Source organism: Pteronotus mesoamericanus, unplaced genomic scaffold (assembly GCF_021234165.1).
Source record: "Pteronotus mesoamericanus isolate MK-2021 breed Mesoamerican mustached bat unplaced genomic scaffold, CSHL_Meso_final scaffold_174, whole genome shotgun sequence".
Classification (NCBI taxonomy): Eukaryota; Metazoa; Chordata; class Mammalia; order Chiroptera; family Mormoopidae; genus Pteronotus; species Pteronotus mesoamericanus.
The window spans coordinates 36573245-36599054 of NW_026555309.1; the positions used below are offsets into that span (position 1 = coordinate 36573245).

At 47.0% G+C, this 25810-nt stretch overlaps 1 protein-coding gene across 7 annotated transcripts in view; it reads right to left on the minus strand.

Annotated features, from left to right (window-relative positions):
• The window catches only part of MTSS1 (MTSS I-BAR domain containing 1), a 139650-nt gene that overhangs the window by 100833 nt on the left and 13007 nt on the right, over window positions 1-25810 (minus strand). For all 7 annotated transcript variants that reach the window (XM_054590469.1, XM_054590463.1, XM_054590465.1 and 4 more), the window contains exons 2-3: window positions 16006-16067; window positions 12126-12199 (exon numbers count right to left, since the gene is read on the minus strand). In XM_054590469.1, coding sequence (XP_054446444.1) covers window positions 12126-12199; window positions 16006-16067 — 136 coding nt within the window. The remainder of the gene's footprint in view (window positions 1-12125; window positions 12200-16005; window positions 16068-25810) is intronic.

A 25810-nucleotide genomic window follows, 5' to 3' on the forward strand; every position in this document is an offset into this window, starting at 1 on the left:
TCAGTCACATACACTCCAGGCTCTGCTGCTTCGAAGTTGTGTGGCATTTAAACCAAGTCACTTCGAGTCGCCACACTGGTTTTCCTGGTTTGCAGAATGGGGCTCCTACCACAGTCCTCAGGGAGACCAAGGAGCTGAGGGGCCAGCTGAGGGCTCCGACAGGTAGACAGCCCTTAGAGTCCTCAAGGCCAAGGCTAGACTAAGACCCCCGCCACCTGCGACAGGCAAAGGCTCCTGGGCACCTCACTGTTTCCAGATAACACACACTCTCAGCACCCGCTTGACACAAACGCATTTGGAAAACCAAACACCGGAGCACAGACATGCTGTGAGCCCAGCTGCGGCCAGGGCCCAACAGGACCACCGACACCATGGGAGGTCAGGGGTGCATTTACAAGCCTCATTATTTTCTTCAGTTCCAGTACAAGCAACACATCTTGCAATTCGCTTGAAATCGTAGTATCCAAACAGAGTATCATTGTCATAATCAGCATCTGCCTTTCAGTAGGCACAGGTGGTGATCGCATGTTTCCATGGTGACTCAAGGGCTAAAACGCAGGCAGGTCTGCCCAGGCTCTGAGAGCCAGCTCTCTGGGCGGTTCTGAGAGAGCAGGGTTAGGGAATGCAGGACAGTGGGCACCCACAGAGAGCGGCAGGCCTTGGCGGCAGCCAGGCCCTTCAAACAAAAAAAGGACTCAACCGGAATCAGTGGAATAAAGCTGGTGTCAGCCTTGCACACACACTATTTATTCCCAAAGAGAAGACTACAGGTCAGCAGCACAGCACAAAAGTCCCATTTTCACTGTCCCCTCCACCCTGCTTTTGTATTTTTAAGGTGCCTTTGCCCACCCTCGGGTGACTGGACTGACCCACTCCTGACAGTCACTACGGAAGGATGCATGCTAAAGGTCTCGTTCTACCTTAGCAGAAAGTGTTTTTTACGTTTGTCATCCCTCATCTTTCCCCCTCTTTCCTTATTTCAAAGGGCAAAGAGGCAGCATTGTACTGAACTGTGAAATGCGCTCAAATGCGGCTCTAAAGGAAAGTACCACCCAGTGGCTGGATGTTAGTTTCCATGGTAACCAGGGTCCCTGGGTCCTGGCACACACAGCAGGAAATGCTGAAGATTTCCACAGCAGTGTCTTTTACTAGAAATAAGAGTCCCGTGGCAATGTTAAACATTTGGGAATCCAAAAACACATTGTGTGTGTGTGTGTGTGTGTGTGTGTGTGTGTGTGTGGTCACATGCGGGTGCGCAGGTAGAGATACATTCACAAAACTAAGCCAATGTAGATGAAAGAGCCTCATTATTCTTACAGATGAATATTCTTCTGTCAAATATAACACTGATTAAAATATAAACAAAACAACCCACCCACTCACAGAGCTACAAGAAAACAAAAACATCTTCCACAGAAAAAGGACCTGGCACAGAAGTGGAAAACAGCTTGGGGAAAACCATGTGACCAGGGAGTCCACATAAACAAACAAGCAAACACAAATCTTTACAAACACGAATTGACCGAGAGCACAGGACAGAGATTTGTCTGCACAGCCCGTGTTCCTCCCTACCCGAACACCCTCACCATTAAGCCAAGCGGCGCGTGAACAAGCGGCTCACCATGCGGTTTGCAGGGGGAACCGTGAGATTGAAAGCCCTGGGCTAGAATGGGCATCCCCACGGTCCCCTTACTAGCTGAGCGGCCTTGGACAAATGACTGCACCTCGCTGAGAGTCAGTTTGCCCTGTAAAAATAAAAAGGCTGCACTAGATACTAGATGGTCTTTTAAAAAAAAACCCCAAAAACATGTACTTTCTAAAACTTGAAAGACCAGAGAATGATATTGAGGGAGAAAAAAGAAAAGGTACAACAAAACAAAAAAACTCCAAGTAATTCTCACGTAAGCCAACATACATATTTCTAAACACAGAAAAATCAAGTTTCTGTAAAATGTACTGGGAGAATTAGCTGTCAGCTTCTTGGTGATGGAAGACCTTGCAAATATTCTTTATTCCCTGATTTACTTGCCGATTTTGCCTTTTTCCTCCAGCAGCGTGCAAGGGCACGGCAACAGTGAAATTGTTACTGCAACGCAGTTTTCACATTTCGAACATGTTTTCTGGCTGGGGCTTTCTCAGAGGGAGCAGGGAGGAGGCAGCTACGCAATGAGGTATGGGCTCATCCTAGAAAAATACTAGTTTGACAACTTTGAGTGTCTTCAAGTTCACATTTACATTTCATACAGTTATTTTTATCTGAGGTGGGCAGACCAAACCAAGTTCATGACTCTATGGCAAATGATCTCTCACAAGAAAACACTGTAGGGAGGGGGAAAAAAAAGTTCTGTCTCATTGGAAAGAACTAGAATAATTGCATTCTTTCATGAATGCTAATCAATATTTGACAAAAAGTGACTCTGACTTGTTTGTGCGAGTGACAGCAGGAGGGGGTGGAGGAGTATTAGTTATTAAGCCAAAATAAAAAGGAAAGAAGGAAAGGACTAGGATGGGAAAGGGGCGAACCCTCAGCGCCCGTGGACAGAAGCACAACCCCGAAAGGATGATGCGCTGAGAACATCACTCCAGTATGGAAACTGCCCAACAACCCAAACAGCCGCGCTGCGCACACTCCAGCCCACTCCCCCATAAAAACACATGCCCAAGCCCCCCCCCGCCCCCGCATGTCTGGACCTCCCTCCACGCTGCGGCCACAGCCACCACCACCACCACCGCATAAGGCGCCAGCATCTATGAAGGCTGCCAAGGTCAGACAGGAAACAGGACACATTCTGGTTCAAGCATCACCTGGGAAAATACACCAAAGCAAACCAGGTGACAGATGCCACTGAAGCGAGCCGAAGCAAATGCTTTTCCCCAGTCCGTGGTGGGACGAGCCTTAATGGGACACGCGGGGGCTCGCATGTGGAATCTGGGTATTCCTAGCTCTCTCTGGTATAGGATTTTAGAATTCTGGTGACATGCTGCTCCGGAACCCCTTGCGTAAATGTGGGACCCGGGTTAGATCCTTCCAGGCCAAGCCACAAGACTTGGCCCTTTCATGTGTCCATTCCGGAGGACACAGTGAAAAGCCAAACGCCACCCAGGCAGGACACTAGCTGACCACAGTGGAACAGCCCTTCTCTGGCAACTGGTGCTACCCAACCGATGACTGGTAAGAGGAGGCCACTCAGAAGCGGGGAAATGGTGCTGTCGGCATTGGTTCCAACCCAAGAAAAGATCGGTGGGATCAGAAAGAAGGGATTGCATTTCATTACAAGTTGATGCTTGGTTCGATCCAACTCCTGGAACGAACACACACACACACACACACACACACACACGTTGTTAAATATGTTGTTACGCTGATTAAACATAAACACATACACACAACATACTATTAGGTCCTCATTGAAAGGATAATAGCTATAAAATCCAATTAAGGAAGGGCTATTGGACATAACCCAGCACTAAAGTCTTTCTTCACATTCACGCGTGGTTAAAGAATCTTTAAAAATGGTAAGTACCTGACCATGAGGAGGGAAGCCGGCCTTGGATGCCTCAGGATCCACCTTCTGGTCAACACCGGGCAACACTTTTGACAAGCCCATGGAGCTCGGTACTGTGGACTGCCAATTTCGTTAGTTCAAAGAAAGGATCTAGCAGCAAACGCCCTCATCAGGATCATGAAAATTCCTTAAATGCACCTTGAATGGGGAAATTGGCAAAAGGCTGACCTGTCTTAAAAGCTAAGTCTTCACCACAAAACAATTTTCTCAAGCTTTTCCCCATTATCATTCCCATAAGGAGCCTTTTTGGGCTTTTTTCCCCCCTAATTACCTCTTTCCTCATACAACTTTTAATTCCGCAGACATACATATATGTCTGTTTTTGTATTGTATGCATCTCTGTGCCCGGTATATAAAATTGTAAGATTCCCTCCCCTCCTCAAGAACCAATCTTTGCCCTCTTTGGAGTAGTTATCTTGTCTTTTGAGAATGTATGAAAGGGACATGCTCTAAAAAGAACGGGGATGCATTCATTGTTTGAAATTATGATGACTGTTTACCTGTACCTCTTCCTCTACCCAGCCCCCCTCCACCTGCCTGCTTAAACCCACTGCCACCCGCTGACCCAGTATCCCAGACACAGCCCTTCCTAACCGACTGCTGCACCCCCGGAGCCCCAGGTGCAGGGGAAGCCCTCAAGAAAGCCTTCTGACAGAAAAGAGAATAAATGAGGTGACTCATAAAATACTACGCTTATCGTTAAAGCAGAATAAGCCTTTCTTTGTAGAAATCATTGCATTCCCTACACCTGCGCTGTGTAATATGGTAGCCACGAGGCATATGTGACTGTTTAAATTACAAGTAATTAAAAATAAGATTTAAAAATTTAGAAATTCAGTTCCTCAGTCACATGAGTCATACTTCAAGTGCTCAAGATCCCTGCATGTGGCTAGTGGCTACCCTATTAGGTGCCAAAAATGTGTAACATTTCCCTATCACACAGAACGACCCTGGCCCAGCCTAAAAGCCCCACGAGGTCAGGACTGCATCGGGGTCATTGGCCACAGCACACACAGGGCCTGTCAAGGCCTGATGTAACGCCTGAAGGTAGAGGGGCAAAAACCAAAAAGGTTGGAAGGAAGATAACTTCATCTTGGCCCAGGCAATTTCCCATTTAACCAACTACAAATGTTTTATTTTTGATAGCTTTGTTCTTGCTCCCCACATCCACCTACACAGAGCAATGAGAATTTTCAAACTGGAACAACCAACAGGGCAAAATTTGCTGAGGGCTCCCCCAGCATCATTCCTGTGAATGAAATCAAGAGGTCATGTTCAAAACCCCCAAATGAAAGGCAATCAAGAAGGTCATTATGAAAACAGCACACCGAGATTCCTGTTTTAAAATATGAGAAAATACAGCTGCTGGTCCATCTACTCTGCAAGCAAGCTAGGAAGTGCTTCAGTTCACAAAGTTTTTCACAAACCGGCAGCTGTGTCCTGGGCCTTGAAGAGGTACTGAGCTCCCGGAAATCAGGGCTAAGGTGTCAGAGCCTCTCCAACAACTACATTCAGGCTCTGAGTACAACTAACCTCAGGCAGTTTTCCATAAAACTTCTTGGGGCTGCTGGAGATGCCTTATGCTGGATTCCCTCCTCTCCTGTTACCTACAAAGCCTCAGTTACAATAAGGTCATTGGAAAAATTAATGCACTATCCTTCAATCTTTCAAAACAATCAGCTCAGCTCTTAAAACTTACGACTGAACTTATTTCTCAAACACTCATAAGTTCTCTCTCTTCCTTATATAAGAATTCTCAGGACAATAACCAAAAATAACTAAGGAACTCGAATTGGCCTGTAAGAGTACGAAACCAATTTATGACCTATAGCCACATCCATAGATTCACAGATTGCACTTTTATGCCTTTTTATTTTTAATCTCATGAATGAATGTGTTCACATTCCTTTAAGGTCATAGTCAAAGAATATTCCGTTCCAGGCCTGCGAAGAGGAGCTTTTTAAAGATTTTTTTTTTAATAATTAATTTTTTTCCTCGGTTGTGGCTAAGGAGCTTCCTTGGTAGGAATAATAAGGCTCCGATTCCATGAAAGAGTTCGGAACTTGAACATCAAAGTCAATCCAGAAGTTAAGGGCCAGTGAAGTCTCAGTTAAACAACCTGGTTAAAATAAAACCCAGGGGCAAACAAACCAGTCCAGTTGCCTCTTGGAAACCACTTCCCAGCACCTCCTCCCCTAGAAGGGAAGGTTTCCTGTCTTTCCGCCCTGCCCCCCACCCCAGCCACAGCAGGGTAGCACCTTCTACCACCTGCCCCCTTCCCATGGCCTCGTCAGGGATTTGCTGAGCCCTCCTTAGGTACATGAAATATGAAGTCACACATTCTTCCAGAGACTCGTTCTCTGGGAAGAGTCGCCAAGAGTCAAATTCTAAACTCCCAAATGGATTCTGGCCATAGACTCCCTCCCAGCAGCCTCCAGTCCCCTGCCAAATGCCAGCTACTTAGCATTTGGGTATGTGGGTTCCTCAGAGGGGAGCAGCACAGTTCCTGTCCTGGACATGGCTTCAGTCTAGTGGGGAAAGATGGCAACAACGCAGACTGGTGAGAAAAACCACCTGTCACAGAGGCCCTGAGGCCTGGGACCGGCTTTACCTTGGGAGAGAGCAAAGACAAGCACAGATCCTTAAGCAGCTCAACGGGGCGGGAAGGGGGTGGACTTGGAAGGTCATTCCAGGTCTGGAATGCACATGTGCAAACAGGAAGAGATGAAAGGTTTTCAGGGTTTCAGGGAACACTGTGCATTTCTTTGTGGGTGGAACTGCCGGCCACGGGCGGAGATGTCATTGGATGGGTGGGTTGTGGCAAGATGCTTACCAGAGGCCTTACTCTCCCGGGAGGCTTACAGAAATCTGAGATTCCCAGGTCCTCTCACCCCATTATTCTGACTCCATAGATATGAGGCAGGGCCCTGAAATCTGTACTTTAAAACAAATTTCCTGAGTGATTATAATGCATATGGCCATATCTGAAGACCACAGCATTTAGCAAAATCACACTAAAAACATATCACGTGTTCTTAAGGACCAAGACCACTTTATCCAACATCAGCCACAGAGATTTTCTTCACCAACGCACAGAGCCATGGCAGTCACTGGTTACAGCACACATCTGACCGTCTGGGCCTTGATAGCTGCCTTAGAAAGTTCTAGCTCCCATCCGCCACGCTCCTCATGCCCATGTCTCAGAGGGGCCTTTTTATAGCTCAAATCAACCCAAATACCTGTGTGCAGTTTCCATTTTTATTTTTCTTTTCTAACCCTCTCCCCTTCCATTATTCTCTGCTTAACTTAGCTTCTTCCACTCCCTTTATCTCTGGAGCAAACTCTAAAGATGATACTGGAAAGAAAATGCAGACTGCCCAACTTCGCTTTATGGCTTTAATGGGGCCAAATCCAGATTTAAAATCACAGAATACTAGAAGTGACCGGAAAAGTTTACTGGGGGCCCTCTAGGGCCCTACGTCCTGGAAAATTCTCTGTTGCAGGTAAAAAAAAAAAAAAATGAAAGCCCAGAGAAGCAAAATAAAATTACTTGAGGTCACACAGCCAGTGCCGCCAGAAGACAAACACAGATATCAGCTCCCAATGTAGTTATTCCTCCAAGGTACTACACAGATTGTTTTATTAATCCATTCAGGAGCAGTGACTTTTAGCAAATAATAAGCCTATGCTAAATCCAGGAGCTCCTTACATAAGGAATCATGACTTAACGGTTAAAGTCTAGGCTCAGGGCCAGACTCCAGCTTCACCGCTTGCCGGCCACGTGACCTTGGTCAGTTTAGGTAAACTCTCTTGTCTGATTTCATCACTTAAATGAAGATCATGAGCACCGACCTCTTGGGGCTGTTGTTAAAATAAAAAGACTCAACATATATAAAACACACAGGACAGAGTCCAGCCTGTGAATGTATTCAATAAAGGTATGCCATTACTCTCAAGATTAAAACCACGCCCATTTTAAAAAGTGATGTACAAAGGGTTTTGGACATTAAAGATGATCTGGTTGACTAGCAATCTATTTCCTTCTTTCTTATAACCTTCAGCTCCTTACTATGAGTTTGGTGTATCATCATCTAAACATCCCTGAGATGGTGCTTCAAAGCTTGAAAGTAATTACAGAGGCACACAGAGGCAGCCCAGCTTGACAGTCACACAGCATCGTGCTCTTCAAAGGCCCTTGCTGACCTAAGCAATGATGCAGTGGCCACAGTGGGCCAGCGTTGAGCAGGACAGGGCGTGGCATCAGCTCAATACCCTTGCCTTCCACTGAAAGGGACAGCCGGGACCTGGCATACAAGGGTGTGTGCTTATAGGTGTAGGGATGCTGGTCCCCAAGACGGGGCACCTCCACTGCAGGGGCAGAGACGTCACGCCCCACCTGAGTTCATTACCTTATTTTTCTTTTTTAAAGTAGCCCAGACAACGGCATGCCAGTCAGTTCAAACATTTCTCAACTCCCACAACAGCCTGAGTGCTGGTCCATCAAGGATGAGAAGAAAGTAGTTTCTGCCCTAAAAGTCTGGCTTTCTAAGTATACTGAATGCCTAGACACTAATCTTTGTGGCTGATAAAATAGAAAAAAAAAAAGTGTATTTTCATATTAAACACAAGTTGAAAAATCAATAAAATATAAACTGTGCCAGGTATTATGGTGCTAATAAACTAAGTTCCATTCTAGTTTAAATATTAACCTAAATACACACATTGCAAGGGCAAATTGTACTCACCATTTAAAAAACAGAAGATAGACTTCTGACATATTTCTACATTCTGATCAACAATAGTTATATAAAGACAAATTGTTTTGCTCTTATAGTGACTAGCTTTAAAACTTGTTTCTAAATAAATTGTATTAGCAACTAGTGTAAACTATTAGCTAAAAAGGACAAAGACCTTTCACAGCCGTTTCTTTTGGGAAACAATATGGAATGCTAATATTTTGGAAACCAGAGATCTGCTAGCTTGAAATTCTGGACACTTGCCCAAATGAGATGCACTTGAGAATAACTGCTAATCTTTCTGTCACCTCGAGCAAGAAGGGCTTGAAAAACACATCCACAGGCTCTAAGCAAAGGACACTGGACTTCCTGTACAGGGTAGATCTCCAACTGCAAACCGTATGAGAGCTATAACCTGTCATGACCTTAAGCCCAAAGATATGAGGTCTGTCCAGAAAGTATCCAGCCATGTACTATGAAAAACAGCAGCATTTATTGAAGAAGATACAAGAAACATTGTACATAGGACAATGACGCCTCAGTCCCCTTCAAGGTAGGCACCTTGGGACCTCACACAGTCCTCCCAGTCGCCATCAGCTGTCCTGTTGTATTTTCCTGAATCTCATCAACAGTCTGAAATCTCTGCCCTTTCAAAGGTGATTTCAGTTTTAGGAAAAGTCAGAAGTTGCAGGACACCAAATCTGGGCTTTAGGGGTTGGGGCTGAATCACCTGGGTGATCTGATGTTTTGTCAAAAACCTCTGTACAAGACATGATGCATGAGCGGATGCACTGTTTTGATGAAGCTGCCCATCACCAGTTGTCCATAGCTTCAGCCTTCTGAATCATCCTAATAGTTTCCATCGAGGAATATCCAAGCTTGATGCAAAATCTGATGCAAATTCATTGCTCTGCTTGCTCAGTCATTTTGAATCTACCACCCCCACTGACCAGTACAGTGAACCTGTTATTGTTCATGCATGTGCATCCCAGTCCACTCTCCTTGCCTGCAAGGTTACATCAGTGTTGTGCAAACTGTTCTCGGTATATTGATAATGGTTGGACTTCTTCCAGACAGATGTCATATATTTATTGCTGATCAAAACAGCTCGATGTATTTTCTATAGATTCATTGTTTCCTTGGTTGATGTAAACATAAGCATTAATTGCAGCATAGCTTGTAATAACAAATAAATGAAGATAATCTTCATATCCCCCAATAAAAGAATGATTACACTGTGCTATATCCAGACAGTGAAATTCCATTTGGCCGCTAGAACCAACGAGGTAAAGCTATAGGTACTGTCATGTAACGCACTGTGGGGTAAAAGTATAGAAATGATGTTTCTTACAGGCTACCTTTTGAAAGAGATCATACAGATAGACTTTGTTTTATATATCATTCTACATATTGTTTTGCAACTAGATTTTTCCTCCCAGATGTGTTTGTTCATGTATGCAAAAAAAGTCTATACATGACACTAAACCCAATCCCTGCAAAGGACACTGGGAGGGTGGGTTTAATTTTATATATTTTGTTACATGAATTTTTTAAGTTTGAGAGTATGTCCTATATTTTTCAACTTTTAAGTAAAAATTAACTTAGTAAAAATCACTTCTGATGCTTATTGAACATACGAGAAGTGCGTGCATTCAAGTTCCTCATGTTATTGCCATAAACTATATCCCCTTTCCACCAAGCAGACACTTTAGGTCACGTGAAGAGTCTTCACCCTCCCACATGCCACAGAGAGCTATTCCCCCCCTGTGTGCACAGGTTCTAGACATGGCAAAATGTGAGATTCCGGAATCATTAAAAATGACCAGAAATCAAATACTTTAAAAATATATGAAAGCCGGGTCTGTTCACTGTGACATTATTTGTTTTCTGTCCAATACATCACCTCCAAGCTCCTACTCTATTCTCCATCATCACCCCAGAGAAGCGATGCTGGTTTCTTTTCCCACCAATAATTGCTCTGTGTTTCCTCCCTTTGACCACGAGAACTGGCAGGATCTCCCATTTCCCACCGAAGCCACTCTGGGAGCTGCCTCTGCCAACACCCCGGTTCCCACTACAGGATGTTATGGACAATCGGGGGGTGTCTTTCTAGTCCATCCTTTTGGACCCAGCCAATTATTAAACATTACAATATCAAAACTTGTTCTGAATCACAGCCTCAGAAACACGATGCCAGATATCTAAATTCCTTTAAATAATACAGCAACTTTTTTTTTTAGAAGATACATCCAGACGGCTGTTCTAGAAAGACATCGATATAACGAGTCCAGTTCTGGATACTAGTGAAGTAGAAGGAAATATTATAAAACAGACCCAATAACACTAACAATGGTGAAGACTGGCTTCAATGATATCTTCTTTATACTTGAGTTTTCCACTGTTTCAAAAGTGGATACATATAAACTATGTCAGAATTTCTTTAAAGGGCTTAAAAACGAGAGTCGGTAAGATCCATATCATGTGGGCAAACCAGATGAAAGCACATTTCTCTAGAGAACCTTCTGGAATACTGTTGGCATCCTGGAAATGAAGAGAAATATGGCCTCCCCAGGAGCCCTCCCCCATCTCCCTGAGCCAAGTCAATGGCTCCCTTTTCCCCACACTCTGTTCCACCACTGGTATGAGAGCAAACGTGGGATTTCTACACTGAAAGTCTTGATTTGCACATCTGTATTTCCCCCTATTCAATGGCAAGCTCTTCCAGGGCCAGGAGAGTAACATGTGGATTTCTGTGGCCCCATGACAGTGCCTGACATATCAGCAGTTTTCAAGTTGCGTGAATGAATGAGAAGTGTGCGCGCCACAAACTCAAACATTTAACTGAGCCCTATGGTAAATGGGTGTTCACTGAAACCCCCCGGAGGGGCCCATCGCGTACTTCAAAAAAGTCAAACTCCCCCGAGACTGGGAGCAACCCCCCAACACCCATGTCTTCCCAATGTCACCATGAAAATGACAAGAAGAAACACGCAGCTGTCAGTGCACAAGCAAACCCTGAAACATACAGCAACCAAAGAAGCAGGGATTGCCTGGGAGTGGAAAGGAAAGCACACTGCTGGGAACAGCGGTTTCCACGGTGCAGCTGACGCTGGGCTTCTACAATGGTGGTGGATACAGGGGTATCTGTTTTCTTCTTGACATCTTCCGCATGTCATTATTCGTCTTTTGTGGGTTTCAGTAGTGACTGAAACCATTACAATATTTCAAAGGATTTTTCTTTTTCCATTGATTTAATATACATACTGTAACCATTTATGATGTTCTAGGCATGATGTTTTGGGGGGTTCAGACATGAAGAAGTCATTAATCTGGACCTCCAGGGCTTTGCAGTGGGAGACACAGCACAGTAGGACACTACGTACACAAGGGCTCCTCGTTTTAGAGAACCCAGAAGAAGGGTCTATCCAATCATCCTCTCTGCTTCCCAGCCCACAAGGGAGCAGAGAGAACCTTAGGGCAGCCCTTGTGAAAAGGGAAAAACAAATTACAACCAAATGCACAGCTCAAGGTTCTGCAACCAGCTTGTCATAGAAAGTGACTAGAAAACACATCAAGCCACCTCATGCCTAAGTGGTGGTTCTTTCCCTTGATTTTCCATTCTTCTTCTCTTGCACTTTATCATCTGGAGAACTCTGCGGCTCCCAGTATGTGGAATCCCAAAGAGTAAAAAACAAAAAATTTTTTAAATATGAGCCAGCTAAGCTCTGATAATTTATGTTATCTTCTCATAAAGCCACCCCAAGAGAAAGGGCCCACATGCTCGATCCGACTTGGGCTGGAAGCCACCCTGCCATCTGCTTACCACGTGTGTTGGTCGCCATGTCAGCCACTTTTTGAAAGGCGTCCAAGAAGGCAGCTGCTGCTACTACTGTTGTCCTGAAATACAAACAGATGACAGAAGCATGAGGAATGTCTCACACTCGCAAATTCATTACAGCTCAGGGGCTAAACCCTCTGCTGAGGACTGAACATTATCTTCTGGGGAAACAACCCAACTGGACAAGGACAAGCCTTCGCTTGGTGGACCCACTGTTTTCTTAAGAAGCATTTCTCCTCATGGTATGAGCATCTCACCCCAATAACATCCACCTCACTTGGTGCCAGTCAATAAGTGCTAGCAATTCTTCCCATCCCGTTTCACCTGGTAGTACACAATGACCTGTATTTTGCCATGTATATGGTGCACCCACGTTTTTGTGTGCATTATACATGGGATTATTATGCCCATTATTTTATACCCATGGTACATAATCATAATACCCATGTATAATACACATCCTTATTTTTCCCTCAAATATGTGGGCCAAAAAGTGCGCATTATACATGGCAAAATACAGTATTACCAGGTAAAGTTTCACAAAGGAGGAAAAGACGGGTGTTTCTACCAAACACAAAAACACTGAAAAGTACAAATGGTACTGGTAAAATTAATTTTACAGTAGGAAAACAATACATACATAGATTTAGAGAAGGAATCGTAGCGAGAAATTATCTAGTTTAAATAACTCATTTTAGAGATGGGAAAACTGAGACTACAACTCTAAGGTTGCTGTTTCAAGATCCCTAGTTTGTTCCAGAGCTGGGACTAGTAGCCCAGCATGACTCACAATCCTGTGCTCGTCTCACAAGTCAAGATCCTCGCTATGTGACTTTTCACCCTAAATCATAATTACTACGAAACTGAGATACTGTTTTTGCAACCTTAGAACCTTATCTCAACTGCCATCTTCTGAATTCCTAAAAGCTGAGAACAGGGAGAAGTTACGATACTCATTTGGTGGCCTAGAAATAAGTTTGAATTCTTCACAAGCTCTTGGGCACTATGAGAGGTCCTGAGTGCTCTGTGGTCTACTGGTTCTTGGAACTGTGCTCCAAGGTGTCCCTCAGCGAAGAGCGGGCACCGCTCCAGCTCCATGGCAGGGCTGTGATACCCCAAACAAGCAAGCCAGCCCCAGATCTGCACTTGACAGTTGAGCTTGGAGCCTGATGCTGATGCTGATTTCCAAGTACTTCACACATGAACCCTGTCTTTATTGAGTGTTCCTTTAAAAAAAAAAAAAAAAAAAAAAAAAAGCGAAGGTGCTGAAGGAAGAAGAGAAGAACAAGGATTATCAAGGAAAGAGTTCAAAAAGGAGAAAAAGAAAAGAAATGGCCTTTAAATGTAAGCAACAGTGGCTATGAAACGAAAGGTTCCTGGAGGTTCAGGGTGAGGCCTCTGGGAACACCTGGGCAGTCAGTCACCCCTTAGAGCCAAACTTCCAAACCAGGCCCGAATCTTTTCCGGCAGAGCAAGAAGGCATTCTGCCCACGTTATTTTAAAAAATGACTTAAAAACCAAAGCAAAACCAAAATAAAAAATAGCCCCGTGAAGCGCATTTTTAAAAGACCTGACATCACAAGCAAACCCTGGGGAAGGTTGGCTTTATCAGACATCCTAGGACCTACAAAGAGCTCATTCTGATTTATAATTACTATCTGACACAGTGGCTGGAATTATTCTCATTCAAGTCAACGCCGATCATCCACATTTAATGAGCCCGCTGTAGGGGTGCCTTGCGCGTCACGCGTCACCAGGGCTCCACTGAAAAGGAGGACGGTGGTCAAGTGTGACGAATTACGAGCTTTTAAACACTGCCTCCCAATGAGTCATATTTCACTGTCTGCTGTTGTCACAAGCCATCTTAGCCCTCTCCAACGGGACAGAATAAACAAGCAGCCACAGGCAGCAGGAAGGAGTGAATCAGCTTAAACACTCCTGGGCTCACATGCCTCCTCCACAGTCTTCTCTTTATCCTTCCTCAAACACAGAAGACTGCCCCACGTGTGTGAGGCCCCTGAAGGGCCCTTGGCCGCGTACTAGTCCTTTGACAAAATAAAGAAATGGTCCCTGTGCGCAGGAGGCCTAAATGTTGTTAAAAACATAAAATGTATTCTATTTTGGACCCACGGGGCTAAGAAACACTGCTCTAAGTCTTCCTCTGTATCAATATGTGTAATCAGTTCATTGCTTTAAGCTTTGGCTTCTTCATTAGTAAAAAGAGGAGGGAATCTTTTCCTTGGTTCAACCCTGAAAGCTTGCCAAACAATTAAATGAGGCCAGATAAGAAAAAGTATGGGGGTGAGGGGAGGGGTGTGGAAAACTTAAGTGTTTATTGTTTTACTTACAGGAGGGAGGCTAACCTATTTGAAATAAACAATAATAGTGGCAGAGGTGGGGGTGCAGCCGTAACTAATAAAGAAGGTGAAGGGCCTTGCATTCTGAATCCAGGAGTCTGAATCCAATTTGGCATCAAGTAATCACAAGTTCTTAAGCAAAGAAATGGTAAAGGACTTGACAAGCGGAGAAGGAGCCATATTCCAGAGCCCCCGGTCCAACGGGAGGCCCGCTCACAGCTCTGGAAATCCCAGGTGCGCGGATGGAAACCCCAGGCCGCCGGAAGGTGCAGGACTGAAAGGGAAAAGGTCCACCGCTCCCCAGTTCTTCGCTCCTAATCTCCAGGGGAGCCATCCTACATCCAGTCCTACGGCCATGACTCTGATCCGTAACCCTCGGCGTCCATAAGCGAAGGCCTAAGAGCATCATGCCATCCTTCTGTCCTCTCTGGCACCCGCAGAGCTTTGGATCCTAACAAGTACTTACCTGCTTTGCTCTCTGGAAAATCATCCTCGTATCTCCCACCAATATAGGTCATCGCCATATCCCATGATCGAGGGACATGAAACTGATTGCTTTTGTCAATGTCCCATCCCTCGTGGAACACCCACAAAGTGCAAAAGCACCCCTTCTTCCCACTGATTTTCGAGCATATCGTTTTAACAAGAAGATGTAGGTATATTTTCTATTTCTTAACAAGTGACACATGAACAAGCACAAGACAATAATAATCGCCCCTTGGGGGCGGATAGCACTAAGTCGTATTTTTTTAAGAAGCTTTATCGGGGCATAATTTGTATACCATAAAAATTCACCCTTTTCAGGTACATAATTCAACAGTTCTTTAGTAAATTTAGAGTTACGCAACCACCACAACTGTCCAATTTCAGAACATTTCCATCACCCCAAAAAGACCCCCCGGGCCCACCGACAGCCTGTCTCCTGTCCGCCTCCGCCCACCACCAATCTATATCCACCTCCACAAATTTGCTTTTTCTATACATTTCATGTAAATAAGATTCTACAACGGTCAACACCACGTTTTAAACTCTTTGTAAGAATGGACTCTGGAACCAAACTCCCTAAATTCAAATCCCTGTTATTTACCAGCTGTGTGCCTTTGGATAAGTTATTTAGCTTATCTGTGCCTCAGTTTCCTCATCAGTAAAATGGGGAAGGAGACTGTACTTAGCTCTTGGGTTTGGGAGATTTAATTAAGTTAACATATGCCTGGTACACAGCGAGTGCTGTATAAATGCTGCCCAGACTACTTTACATATAATACCCCATTTCACTCTCAAAATTCCTGTGGAAGGAGACAGAGCAGATGAGTTCAATTCCATACATGGGGAATCAGAGGCCAGGACATATGGCTAGTAAATGACAATGCTCAAATTAGAACTCACTACACACTTCTATATCTGTGACACTCCCAAAATTAACCCCCATCTGCATCTTGGGGTCATCCTATTCCATCCTTTGTCTAAAGACGTTACCATTTCCCCAGGGATGACATACTGCTACTTACCGAAGCTGGGACTGTAGTTTTCCTGCTTTGTTTATGAAATCTTCCCAAACTGGATAGCTCCCCTACAACAAAACAAAGCCATCAATCAGTAAGTGACACTGTGGTAGATATCTGATTAAGAGAATAACACAACACCCAATGCCAATGATGCAGGAACAATCTGCATGCTCTCTTCCTTTGCAGTCTACTGTGTGCTGCCCAGGTTACATATAAATGCACTGGCTCAGGAATGGGTGTACAATGGGCTCCGTCCCTGTAATCCAGTAAACACTACAGACACCACCTGGATTAAGTTGGACAGAATCTAATATGTATGTTGATGCATCACTTTTCGAGTCAATAGAGGGTGGGCCCAAATTTTAGATGTGCAGAATGCCTTGAGCACCCAATCATGGCCCTGGCTGTTCTCCCTCTAATCCCAAACAGCAGGGACGAAGGAACCAGAGTGCCTGGGGCTCCACCCCAGGACAAGGGACCGCTGGGAAGCATCATTAGACTCTCAGAATCTCAAGGTTGGGAAGTTACCCAAATATAGCTGCTCCGCTGTCGGCTCGAACCCAGCCCCTGCCTACAACATGGCAGCAGATGGTTCCCCAGCACAGTTCAGCTAACAGTGAACTCAGCTCCCTCCCACAGCAGCCCGTATCTGGTGTCCTGTTCTATACATATCCATGCGGTCCTAGTTCTAACCTTTTGGGCAACTTCAGAGGTCAGACCAATCCTGCTTCCACGTGCAAGGCTTTTCAAAGAACGGAGGATAACCAGCACATTCACCTACAGCTTTCCTTCTTTCAGTCCCCTCAAGTTCAATTCCATTTCTACCCAGGACCCTGCTTCACATCCCCACCGAGACCTGGGAACACTGCATCATGTCTCTCTGCTCTTCTGCTAAGCTTGGTGCTCAGACACGAACCCAAACCTGCAGTTGCAATTTTGCCAGGGCCAAACCAGGGTGGGGTCTGACACCTCCCTGCACATACACATTACATTCATGTTAAGATCCAGTAGCCAACCAACCAAGTGGCAATGCAAAACAAACCCAGAGAAGCAGAAACCATGGTTACGGAAGTTATGTTTGGTGCCGAATCATTTAAATATAGAATTACGACTAAACACCTGGGGAGTGAAGAGTTGCAGGACAGAATGAAAATGCTACGAACCTTGACATGGTAAAAACAACATGGGCCACCTCTTGGTTTCTGTTATGAACAAGAGGCAAAAACTATATAATGAAGTCAGTCATCTCGTCTTTCATTACGGAAGCCCAATCAAAAGTCTAAAACTGCAGCTGAGCTCAAACGTACTAATTTCACCTTCCTAATGTTAATCGTCTTTTCTTACCCTTAGAGCAGCTTCTCACCCCTGCCCCTGCTTACATTTTGGGCCAGATCATTCTTTTCTTAAGGGGCTATCCGTAGGATGTTTAGCAGCATCCTTGGCCTGTATTCACTAGCTGCCCATGACATTCACAAATGCCACTGGCGGTGACCACAAAAAGTGTCTTCAGACATGGCCCGCTGTTCCCTTGCGGGCAAAATCATTCCCGGTTAAGAACCACTGCTTTAGAGGAATGTCTTGAGAAACTCATTTCTTTCAGTGCAGAAACAGTTCTAGGAAGTTTAGCAATATCTTTGGTATTACTTCACTTCAGTTTCAATCCTTCTGTTAAATGAAAGTAAAATTAAATACATTTTTATTTTGAAAATATAATACAATACAAAGGACTCTGTTACAAAAGTCCTTTGTATATATGTATCTCTAGCTCTCAAGTCTGTCTGAAAATGTGCAGAGAGATATCGAGGAAATTGTCAACCAAGTATTAAAATAGATTATTTCTGGGAGTTAAGATTTGGACCAATGTACCACTTTCTTCTTTGTACTTTCCTCTCTGGCATAGCTTGTTTGTTTTGTTGTTTTTTTTATAAGATCATGTATCATTTTAATAAAAGCACTAAAAGTCGTTACATAAACAAAATTTAAGATCAAATTAGCGGTAGGTTCTGGCAACAACAGCCCCATGAACTTACATCCCATCCAAACCCTGAATTCTCTGGCACACAAGCTGCTAGATCACAACCACCAGCTCCGCACCCGTGCATCTGAGACGTGCTTGGCCACTGCCAGCCTTCAGCTTTACTCCTCCAGCTGCAATCTGCTCCCACGGGATGCTGAGCTCCCCAGGTCAGGGATCCCGTCTGACTGGTTCCTGGCGGAGGCCCGTAGGCAGCCACACCTGAGCTACTGACACCAACGCCCAGGCGCAGATCTTGTCACCCTGCTGCTAAGCCACATAGCCTCCATCCCATCTTTGTGCCCTTGGGGCAGTTCTTCAACCCAAGAGCATAACTTTAACTCATGTGGAATGAAACCTTGCAAGAGCTCAGGCTACCACCATTCCAGGCCCATCAAGACATTGTGAGAAGCTCCAATTTTGACATCTGATATATTTACCATTTGCCAACCAAGTCCAGGTATGAACAGCCCTTCTACATCTACCCCCAAATAATGAAAGAGGTAAAGGCTGAGATCAGAGTCCGCTAGCCAGGGGGATCTCTGTCTAGACAGACGGGCATCAGTGAGCATCCTTAAGAGCACAAGAGCTCATCCAACCAATGACAGCCCCATCTAGCCATTCCTCCTCCTTCTGATCCACAAGACAGTGTGAGAAGCTTTTAGAAAAGCCCATGTTCAGATGCAGCGGCCACCAGTTTCTGGCCAAAAGCACCATCACCCCACATCTACACAAAGGACGTGAGAGCTACCTCCTCCTCTCCCAACACCGACCGCTCCCACCCAGGGACCCCCCAAAAGAAGGTCACCGAGAGGTTCCATGTTTCTTAAGAAAACGGTCAGGCACAGTCACTGAGAGGCCTTTGCAGGAAGCCCTGAGCCCTGAATTCTAGCCAGGGTCCTACCAGTAAATGACTCGGTAAGGTCACTTTCCCTCTCAGGGCCTGTTCCTTACAACGATAAACACTAATGAAAAACCATTCCATCACCATTATTGAACACTGACATCACAGAACACTGCAAGAACATACGAAGGAAAAAGAACACAAAATCAGGCCCTGGCCAGGTGGCTCCGTTGGTTGGAAAGTCATCCCCCACACACTAAAATCTTGAGGGTTCGATTCCCAGCCAGGGCACATCCCTTGGGTGCAAGTTGGATCCCAGTTGGGGCACAGCTGAGAGGCAACCGATCAACGTTTCTCTCTCACCCCCCACTACTTCCTTTCTCTCTAAAATCAATAAATATACCCTTAGGTGAAGATTTAAACACACACACACACACACACACACACACACTCACACACTCTCTCCAGAGTTCAGTCTCCTCAATTGAATCTTAACTCTCCTGTTTACAATGCGACATCGGGCAAGTTGCTCGACCTCCGCACAGGGGCCAGTCCCTACTTTGCAGGGTTGGTATGAGGAATAGACGAGGTCAGACATAAAAGTGCTCAGTGGGTGTTCAGGACACATTTGAGAGGATTAATCCAAGCGTTTCTCAGGCTGTCGGGAGAGAAGTTAAAAACTCCCTAAGACAGACCGTCCATCCAGGCTGGGATCCCTCATTCTTGGTCCTAAGGACAGAACCAACTGTACGCAGGTGCGCTGTGCGCGTCCCACCGTAAGCTAACCGCGGCGACAGCCACAACAGACGGAGGCAGCTGGGTGCACAGTGTCAGGCGACGTCGCTGCCACTCCTGAGGAGATGATGGGTAGAGTACTCCTACCCGGGGTGAATGTGCCCGAAAACGACTGCTCAAACCACTTCAGAAGCGACTTACCTGCCCCCACTTGGAGCCTCATTTCAGTCTTTACCAAATTAGCAGCCAAAGGAGGGTCCCCTCTCCAGTCAAGGGGCGCAGCACACGCTCTCCGCCCACGAACGCCCACTCAGCCAGGAGAAGCCTGCCAAAAGCAGCTCTCTCCTGCCTTAACGATATTTGACAGTCTTTCAAAGTGTCAGGCCTACCTCTTTTAAGCAATCTATAATTTAATGGATTTTTTTTTTTACAAAAAAAAAAGAACTTCTAAGAACAGAAGACAAAAACCTCCTTGTTTAAGGGGAAAAAAAAGGTTTTAAGTGTGTAAATCTTATGAAAATGTAAAGGCAAGATGATTTGGGTTGCTCCAGATTTTTTTTTTTTTTTTAAAGTTTCTCTCAAAGTTTCTACCCACCTGAAATCAGTTTTACTACAAAAATCCGAAAGCTTGGAGGGCGGGAGAAAGGAGGGAAAAGGAACTTGGAGAAAAGGTCACAGAGAGAAAACCAGGGGTTCTTCTGGACTGCCAGGCTCAGTGAAGGAAATCACAGCTACATTTTAAAAGAAATTTGCCAGTCAAGACACTGCTCTGCAGGCCCTGAGGGGCTCCCACAGGAAGCCATTCCAATGCCGTCCTTCATCCTCCAGCCTGCACCCCCGCCCCCCAAGAAGTCCCAGAAAGTCGCCTCCTGGGCCGCCGTTTCTGACTGGGTTCACATTGGAGGAACTCTCTAGGAAGGCAGGCCCAGAGCTGTGAAAAAGTCTCAACACAGACCCCACCATGGGGTTCACCACAGAACACACCAAGGTTCCACCATTTTTCAGACAGACCCCAAACTAAGGAAATGAGACTCCCACCGAGCACGTGGGTTCGGCCAAGGCCAAAGTCACAGGCAAAGGGGAGAAAACTCTCCCCTCCCGCTGGGGCCACTGAGTTTCTCTGCAGAGGAAAGGAGGCGGGTGTCGAACCCTCGGCAGCTGTTGAAAACAGAACTCAGATCACACTGGGTTCTGAGAGAAAGGAAAAGCCCCCGTTATAGAAACGGGAAGAGAAAGCAGGTTTGTTGACAAGCAGGGAGAGGACTCCCTGAATCAGGCGGTGTGACGGTCCCCATGTCCCACAAGGAGAGAGAGATGAGCTTCCCTGAAGATAGGCTCTATCTCACGCCCCTGCAGCCACCTGGGGCCCCATGCGCCCCACACCACACACGCCACCCCTGTTGGCCGTCCTCTCTTCTAACCTCCACGGAGATTCAACAGTCTTGAAAGCTTCTACTCAGCTGTCACAAGGCAGCTCAAGTGTCACCTCTTCCAGAGCATTCTCGGATGCACCTGCTTCTCTTGCATCACGCAGTTCACCATCTATGAGCCTGAGTCTCCCCGCACTGAACTGTGGGCTTGAGGACTGGGGACAGGGGGGCAGAGAGGACCCAAGCGGGTTCCATCCAAAGGCCACCCCCGGAGTGGAGCGTTTATGCTGGGAGCAGCGGGGGATGCGTGGGGTGGGCAGGGTGACCGCAAGCAGCCTTCAAGGCCAAGGTCCAGAGCGTACTACAGATGGGGCCGCAGAGGAAGACCGTAGGGCCTTCGTCCACATGCTGAGTGACAAAAGTCCCAAACCAGCCAGGTGACAAGAGGACCTGGCTACAGGGTCCCGCAGCTGACAGCAAGCTGGTCCCTTGGGTAGTGGGGAAGAAAATGAAGCCATTTTCTTACTTCTGAGGAAAAGGGCCTGTCTTACTTCCAACTCCTCAAGAGTTTGGTGGCCACCTAAACAAACTTGTGAGTTGGAGTCCCCACCGCCACCCTGAATGTTGAGCTCTGAGCACACCCCTGGGTCTTTCTCCTCTTCCTCCACTTCGCCCATGGCCAGAAGGCCGAGCAGGCCCCTTGCCTTATGCAGGGCACAGGACTGAGCCAGTGGCCTTCTGGCTTGGGGTTCTGTTTTGTTTGCTTTGCTTTGCTTTGTTTTGTTCTGGATCAAACAGAAACCCCGGATGGCATCCCACACACGGAGCAGAAGAATAAACTGTGTAACTCATCGGCATGGCTGGTTAACGTGCCCCATAAATAATGCAGGACCTGCCTCTCCCAGGCCAGCCCGCTGTGACAGCGGAACGACCGAGGACAGCTGAGGGAATCAGACACCCGCGCAGCCCCACAGGGAACACGGAGGGCCGGGAGCTGGAGGAGGGGCAATTTCGGAGGGGTCCAAGGGCTGGAGAAGCCCCCCAGGAGGAGGAGAATTAGGTTCAGCGGGGGATAAGCTAGAGAGAATCCAATCCCGTCCTCTGTGCTGTCCACGGGTTCCAGACAAAGGCTGGCTCACCCACGGCTACGGCTGACGGGAACGCAAGGCTTGGGTATCCGACAGGACAGGTAACCCCTGAAGCTCCTCTTTCCACCGTGACAAGCATCACTGTCACCACCATCATCAAGCGTCACCATTTTCTAGGCGGTGGCTGGGTGCCAGGTACTTGCATCAGCACTTCTCAAACCTGGGGCTCTGGTAAAAACACAGGTTCCGACTCCCCGGGTCTGAGGCGGGGCCTGGATGTGCCTTGTTTAACTGGAGCGACGCCGCGGCCCCAGCCTCACTCTGAGGAGCACAGGCTGATGTGCGCTCTTATTACAGGCTCACAGCCGCTCCCTGAGGCAAGTACTGCTATTATTTCCAAGCCGAGGAAACTGAGGACCACAGAGGCTGCATGCAGTGGCCTAGGCTGAAATTTGACCCCAGATCTGCCCGACTTGGTGACTCAAGTGCTACCCTGATTCTGGGACATGCAAGCAGCACGATGAACAGCCCCAGCTCCTAGTCCAGCCCCAGGGCCACAGACAGCTGCTCGGCGGGCAGGCTGGGTCCAGCTTCCCCCTGGGGTCCCGCAGGAGCCCAGACAGTGTAGACTGTTCAGGAGGGGACCCCCTAAACACACAACCCCCGATTACAACTGCAGTGGCCTGAGGGAGCTGGAATGTCACCCCAGGAATGTCGACCAAGTGAAGAAGAAAACACAAAACAAAGAAAAGCCCTCCGTGCAGAAAAAGGCCCCATAGGAATGCACTGGAAATGTTCACAAGTGCCATCCTTAGTGCTGTGATTATGGGTAATTTTATCACATTTTTGGGTTTTCTGTAGACACTGGAACCAGTCTGCTTCTGCCAGGAGACGGGACAGCCTGTCTGGGGCTTCTCTGTGGGCTGCTGCTGCACCCAGGTCCCTCCGTGGGTCTGCGGGAGACCCCCTGGGAGAGCATGGAGAACGTGGCCCACGGCCTCCCTCCCCTTTCTCCGCTGGGCACACCCTTTGGTGAGCTCAGACTCTGGGGAAATGAAAAAGCTAAGCTTCAGGAGGAAGCGTCTGACCTAAACAGAAGCTCCTCAGGACGCCCTGCGTCTGTTACTGCCAGGCAGGGACCTGCGGCTCCCAGAAGTGGGTGTGCACGGTGAAGGACAGGGCCCCTGAATGCCTGTCTCAGCTTTGTCCCCAAAACCACCCTTCCCCACCCCATCCTGCAAGACGCAGGATTCCCAAGATCCTCTGATAAAAGGCACTGTGTAAGCCCATCCATCATAAAAGCCATTCCTGGGCTTTTATTCTCTGATTGGAGCTTGCCTAATCCACTAATTATCCCTGTCCATCAAGTGGATGACAGCCTTGGAGATAATCAATGGTTGCTTCCTTGCACGCCCACCCTCACCCACTTGCCCAAGCTCACCAGCAGTAAATACGCCTATAAAAAGGAAGACTGAACCACAAAAGGTGCTCCCTCCATCCATCCGCCCCTCGCAAACTGCCCCATTTGTAACAGTGACACCCTCATTAAGACAAGGACATCAAGCTTCGTTCTTCCTCCCGGTGCTGCGGTTCCAGGCCCAGAACGCCTGTTTTCTCACGTAGGGGTAGGTCTCCACGTGAAATAAAATTTTCAAACAATGAACGAATATATCAACCGTACCTTTGAAGTAGTATTTACTTCTTAAGTTTCCTCCCAAGGAACATTCCCTTCATCTACCCCAAGCCTTCCAATAACAGGGCCCCTAGCCAGGTGGACTTTTACATAAATTTAAACTAGTTACAATTAAATAAAACTACACATTCAGCTCCTCACTCTTGTGCTCAATAGCTGCGCACAACTAGCGGCTCCAGTGCTGGACAGTGCAGACATAAAACACTTCCATCCCTGCAGCAAAGTCTCCGGGGAGGCGCCGGCCTGAACGCGACCAAGTCGCCTGGGCTTCCCTGGGGTATTCCGGCTGCAGCAAGGTTTCTGGTTCTGTCTTTTAACTTCTGCAAAACTGGTGTGTGTGCCACGATCTCCATTTCTTTGAAAATGAAACCCCTGTTCTTTTCCATTCTCCTAATTCATCTTACCCCACCCCACCCTCACCCCTGCCTCCATCTTTACTGCCGTGATATTTCCTCTAGTATTTCAGAGAGCCATCTGGAGCCATCTAGGAGTTCACGTGTTTCGCGATCATCGTTAAGCACACCATCTCACCTCACACGTACTGGAGAGGGTACAAAACCACCCAGGAAGGGCAGGCGGCAGGGCAGGGCATTAAACACTCCCCTTTCTCCCTGGGCAACTAAGGCACAGAGAGCTTAAATAATTTCCCAAAGATCAGCGAAGGGTTTGCCTTCACACCTCACTTACTTCATGAACTGCTCCCTAAGATTGTCCAGTACTTTTTTTAAAAAAGATTTTATTTATTTGTTTTTAGAGAGAGAAGAAGAGAGGGAGAGAAACATCGCTTGGTTGCTTCTCCAAATGGGGATCTGGCCGGCAACCCAGGCGTGTGCCCCGACTGGGAATTGAACCAGTGACTTTTTGGTTCACAGGACCGTGCCCAACCCGCGGAGCCACACCAGCCAGGGCTGCCCAGAACTTTTGAAAATAAAATTGTTCCCCAGATTCACCTAAAACTTGCTGCTTCTCCACAACTGGAATCTTGGGGACTCACTATCTAAGCACCCAGCACAGGGTCTGGCTGCTCTCTCACCCACATGCTAGTCAGTAACATCTATGTCCAGTTCACGCGCTCTGGAATGAAAAATATCTATCATCCTCTAACCTCTGTCCCACTCTAGAGCCCAAAGCTTCTGCTGCATTTGCTTACTCCTGTTTATGAATGTCCACTAAGCCAATTACTGGTGACCTGCACACCCTATAAAAAGGTCAAGTATTGTTACCCTTAGTCCACGTTCGCGTGCCGCACTCAAGATTCGCCTCCACCCAGTTCCACAGCTGCTTCTGCCTCGGAGGCATCAGTTCTTCATGGAGGCAATCCCTCCAGCACCCTGAGCAGATACACCAGCACCCGAAACCCTGGAGGGGATCCTGCACGAGCACGGCCGTGTTGCCCTGCGCATACCTGTGTGCTCTGCCACCTTCGGCCACACAGAGCCTCCTCCGCACCCCCCCCCCCCCAATGCTGGAAATGACTCCCAGGCAGCCGTCAAGAAAATGGGCAATGAGGGTGTTTGCTGCTTCAGCAGTCACTGCTCTGTTTCTGACGTCTTTCCACTGACCGTCCTTCTCCTTCTCCTGGAGACAGGACCCCAAGGGCAGCCACATTCCACAGTCCCAAAGGACCAGTGGGGTCTAGGACTTAGCACGTGGCTCTAGAGTCAGCCTGCCCACGTCAGCTCTACCCACTGGATGGCTGAGGCACTTCGTCAGCCGGTGCTGCCCTGTCTCCTTCTGTAGATGATGCCCATGGTTAGTCTGCACCTCAAAGGATGACAATGAGAGTATGTGAAACCATCCGAGTGCTTATAAGGGTGACAAGCACTCCATAAATACTGGCGATGGCTGTTTTAAAGAGTCGGCATACAATGCCTGCCACCCTGACTGAGACATTTAATGAGCACCTACTATGCACAAGCATCAAGCAGGGTGTAGGCCATCCACAGACCAGCAAACACGGACATGTCGGCCGCGAATCCCAAAGCCTTCAATGAGGTACTGGGAGGTGGGGTTGGTGCAAGCTTCTAGGAGTGGGGGGGACGCCTCCCCTAGGTCTTAATGGAT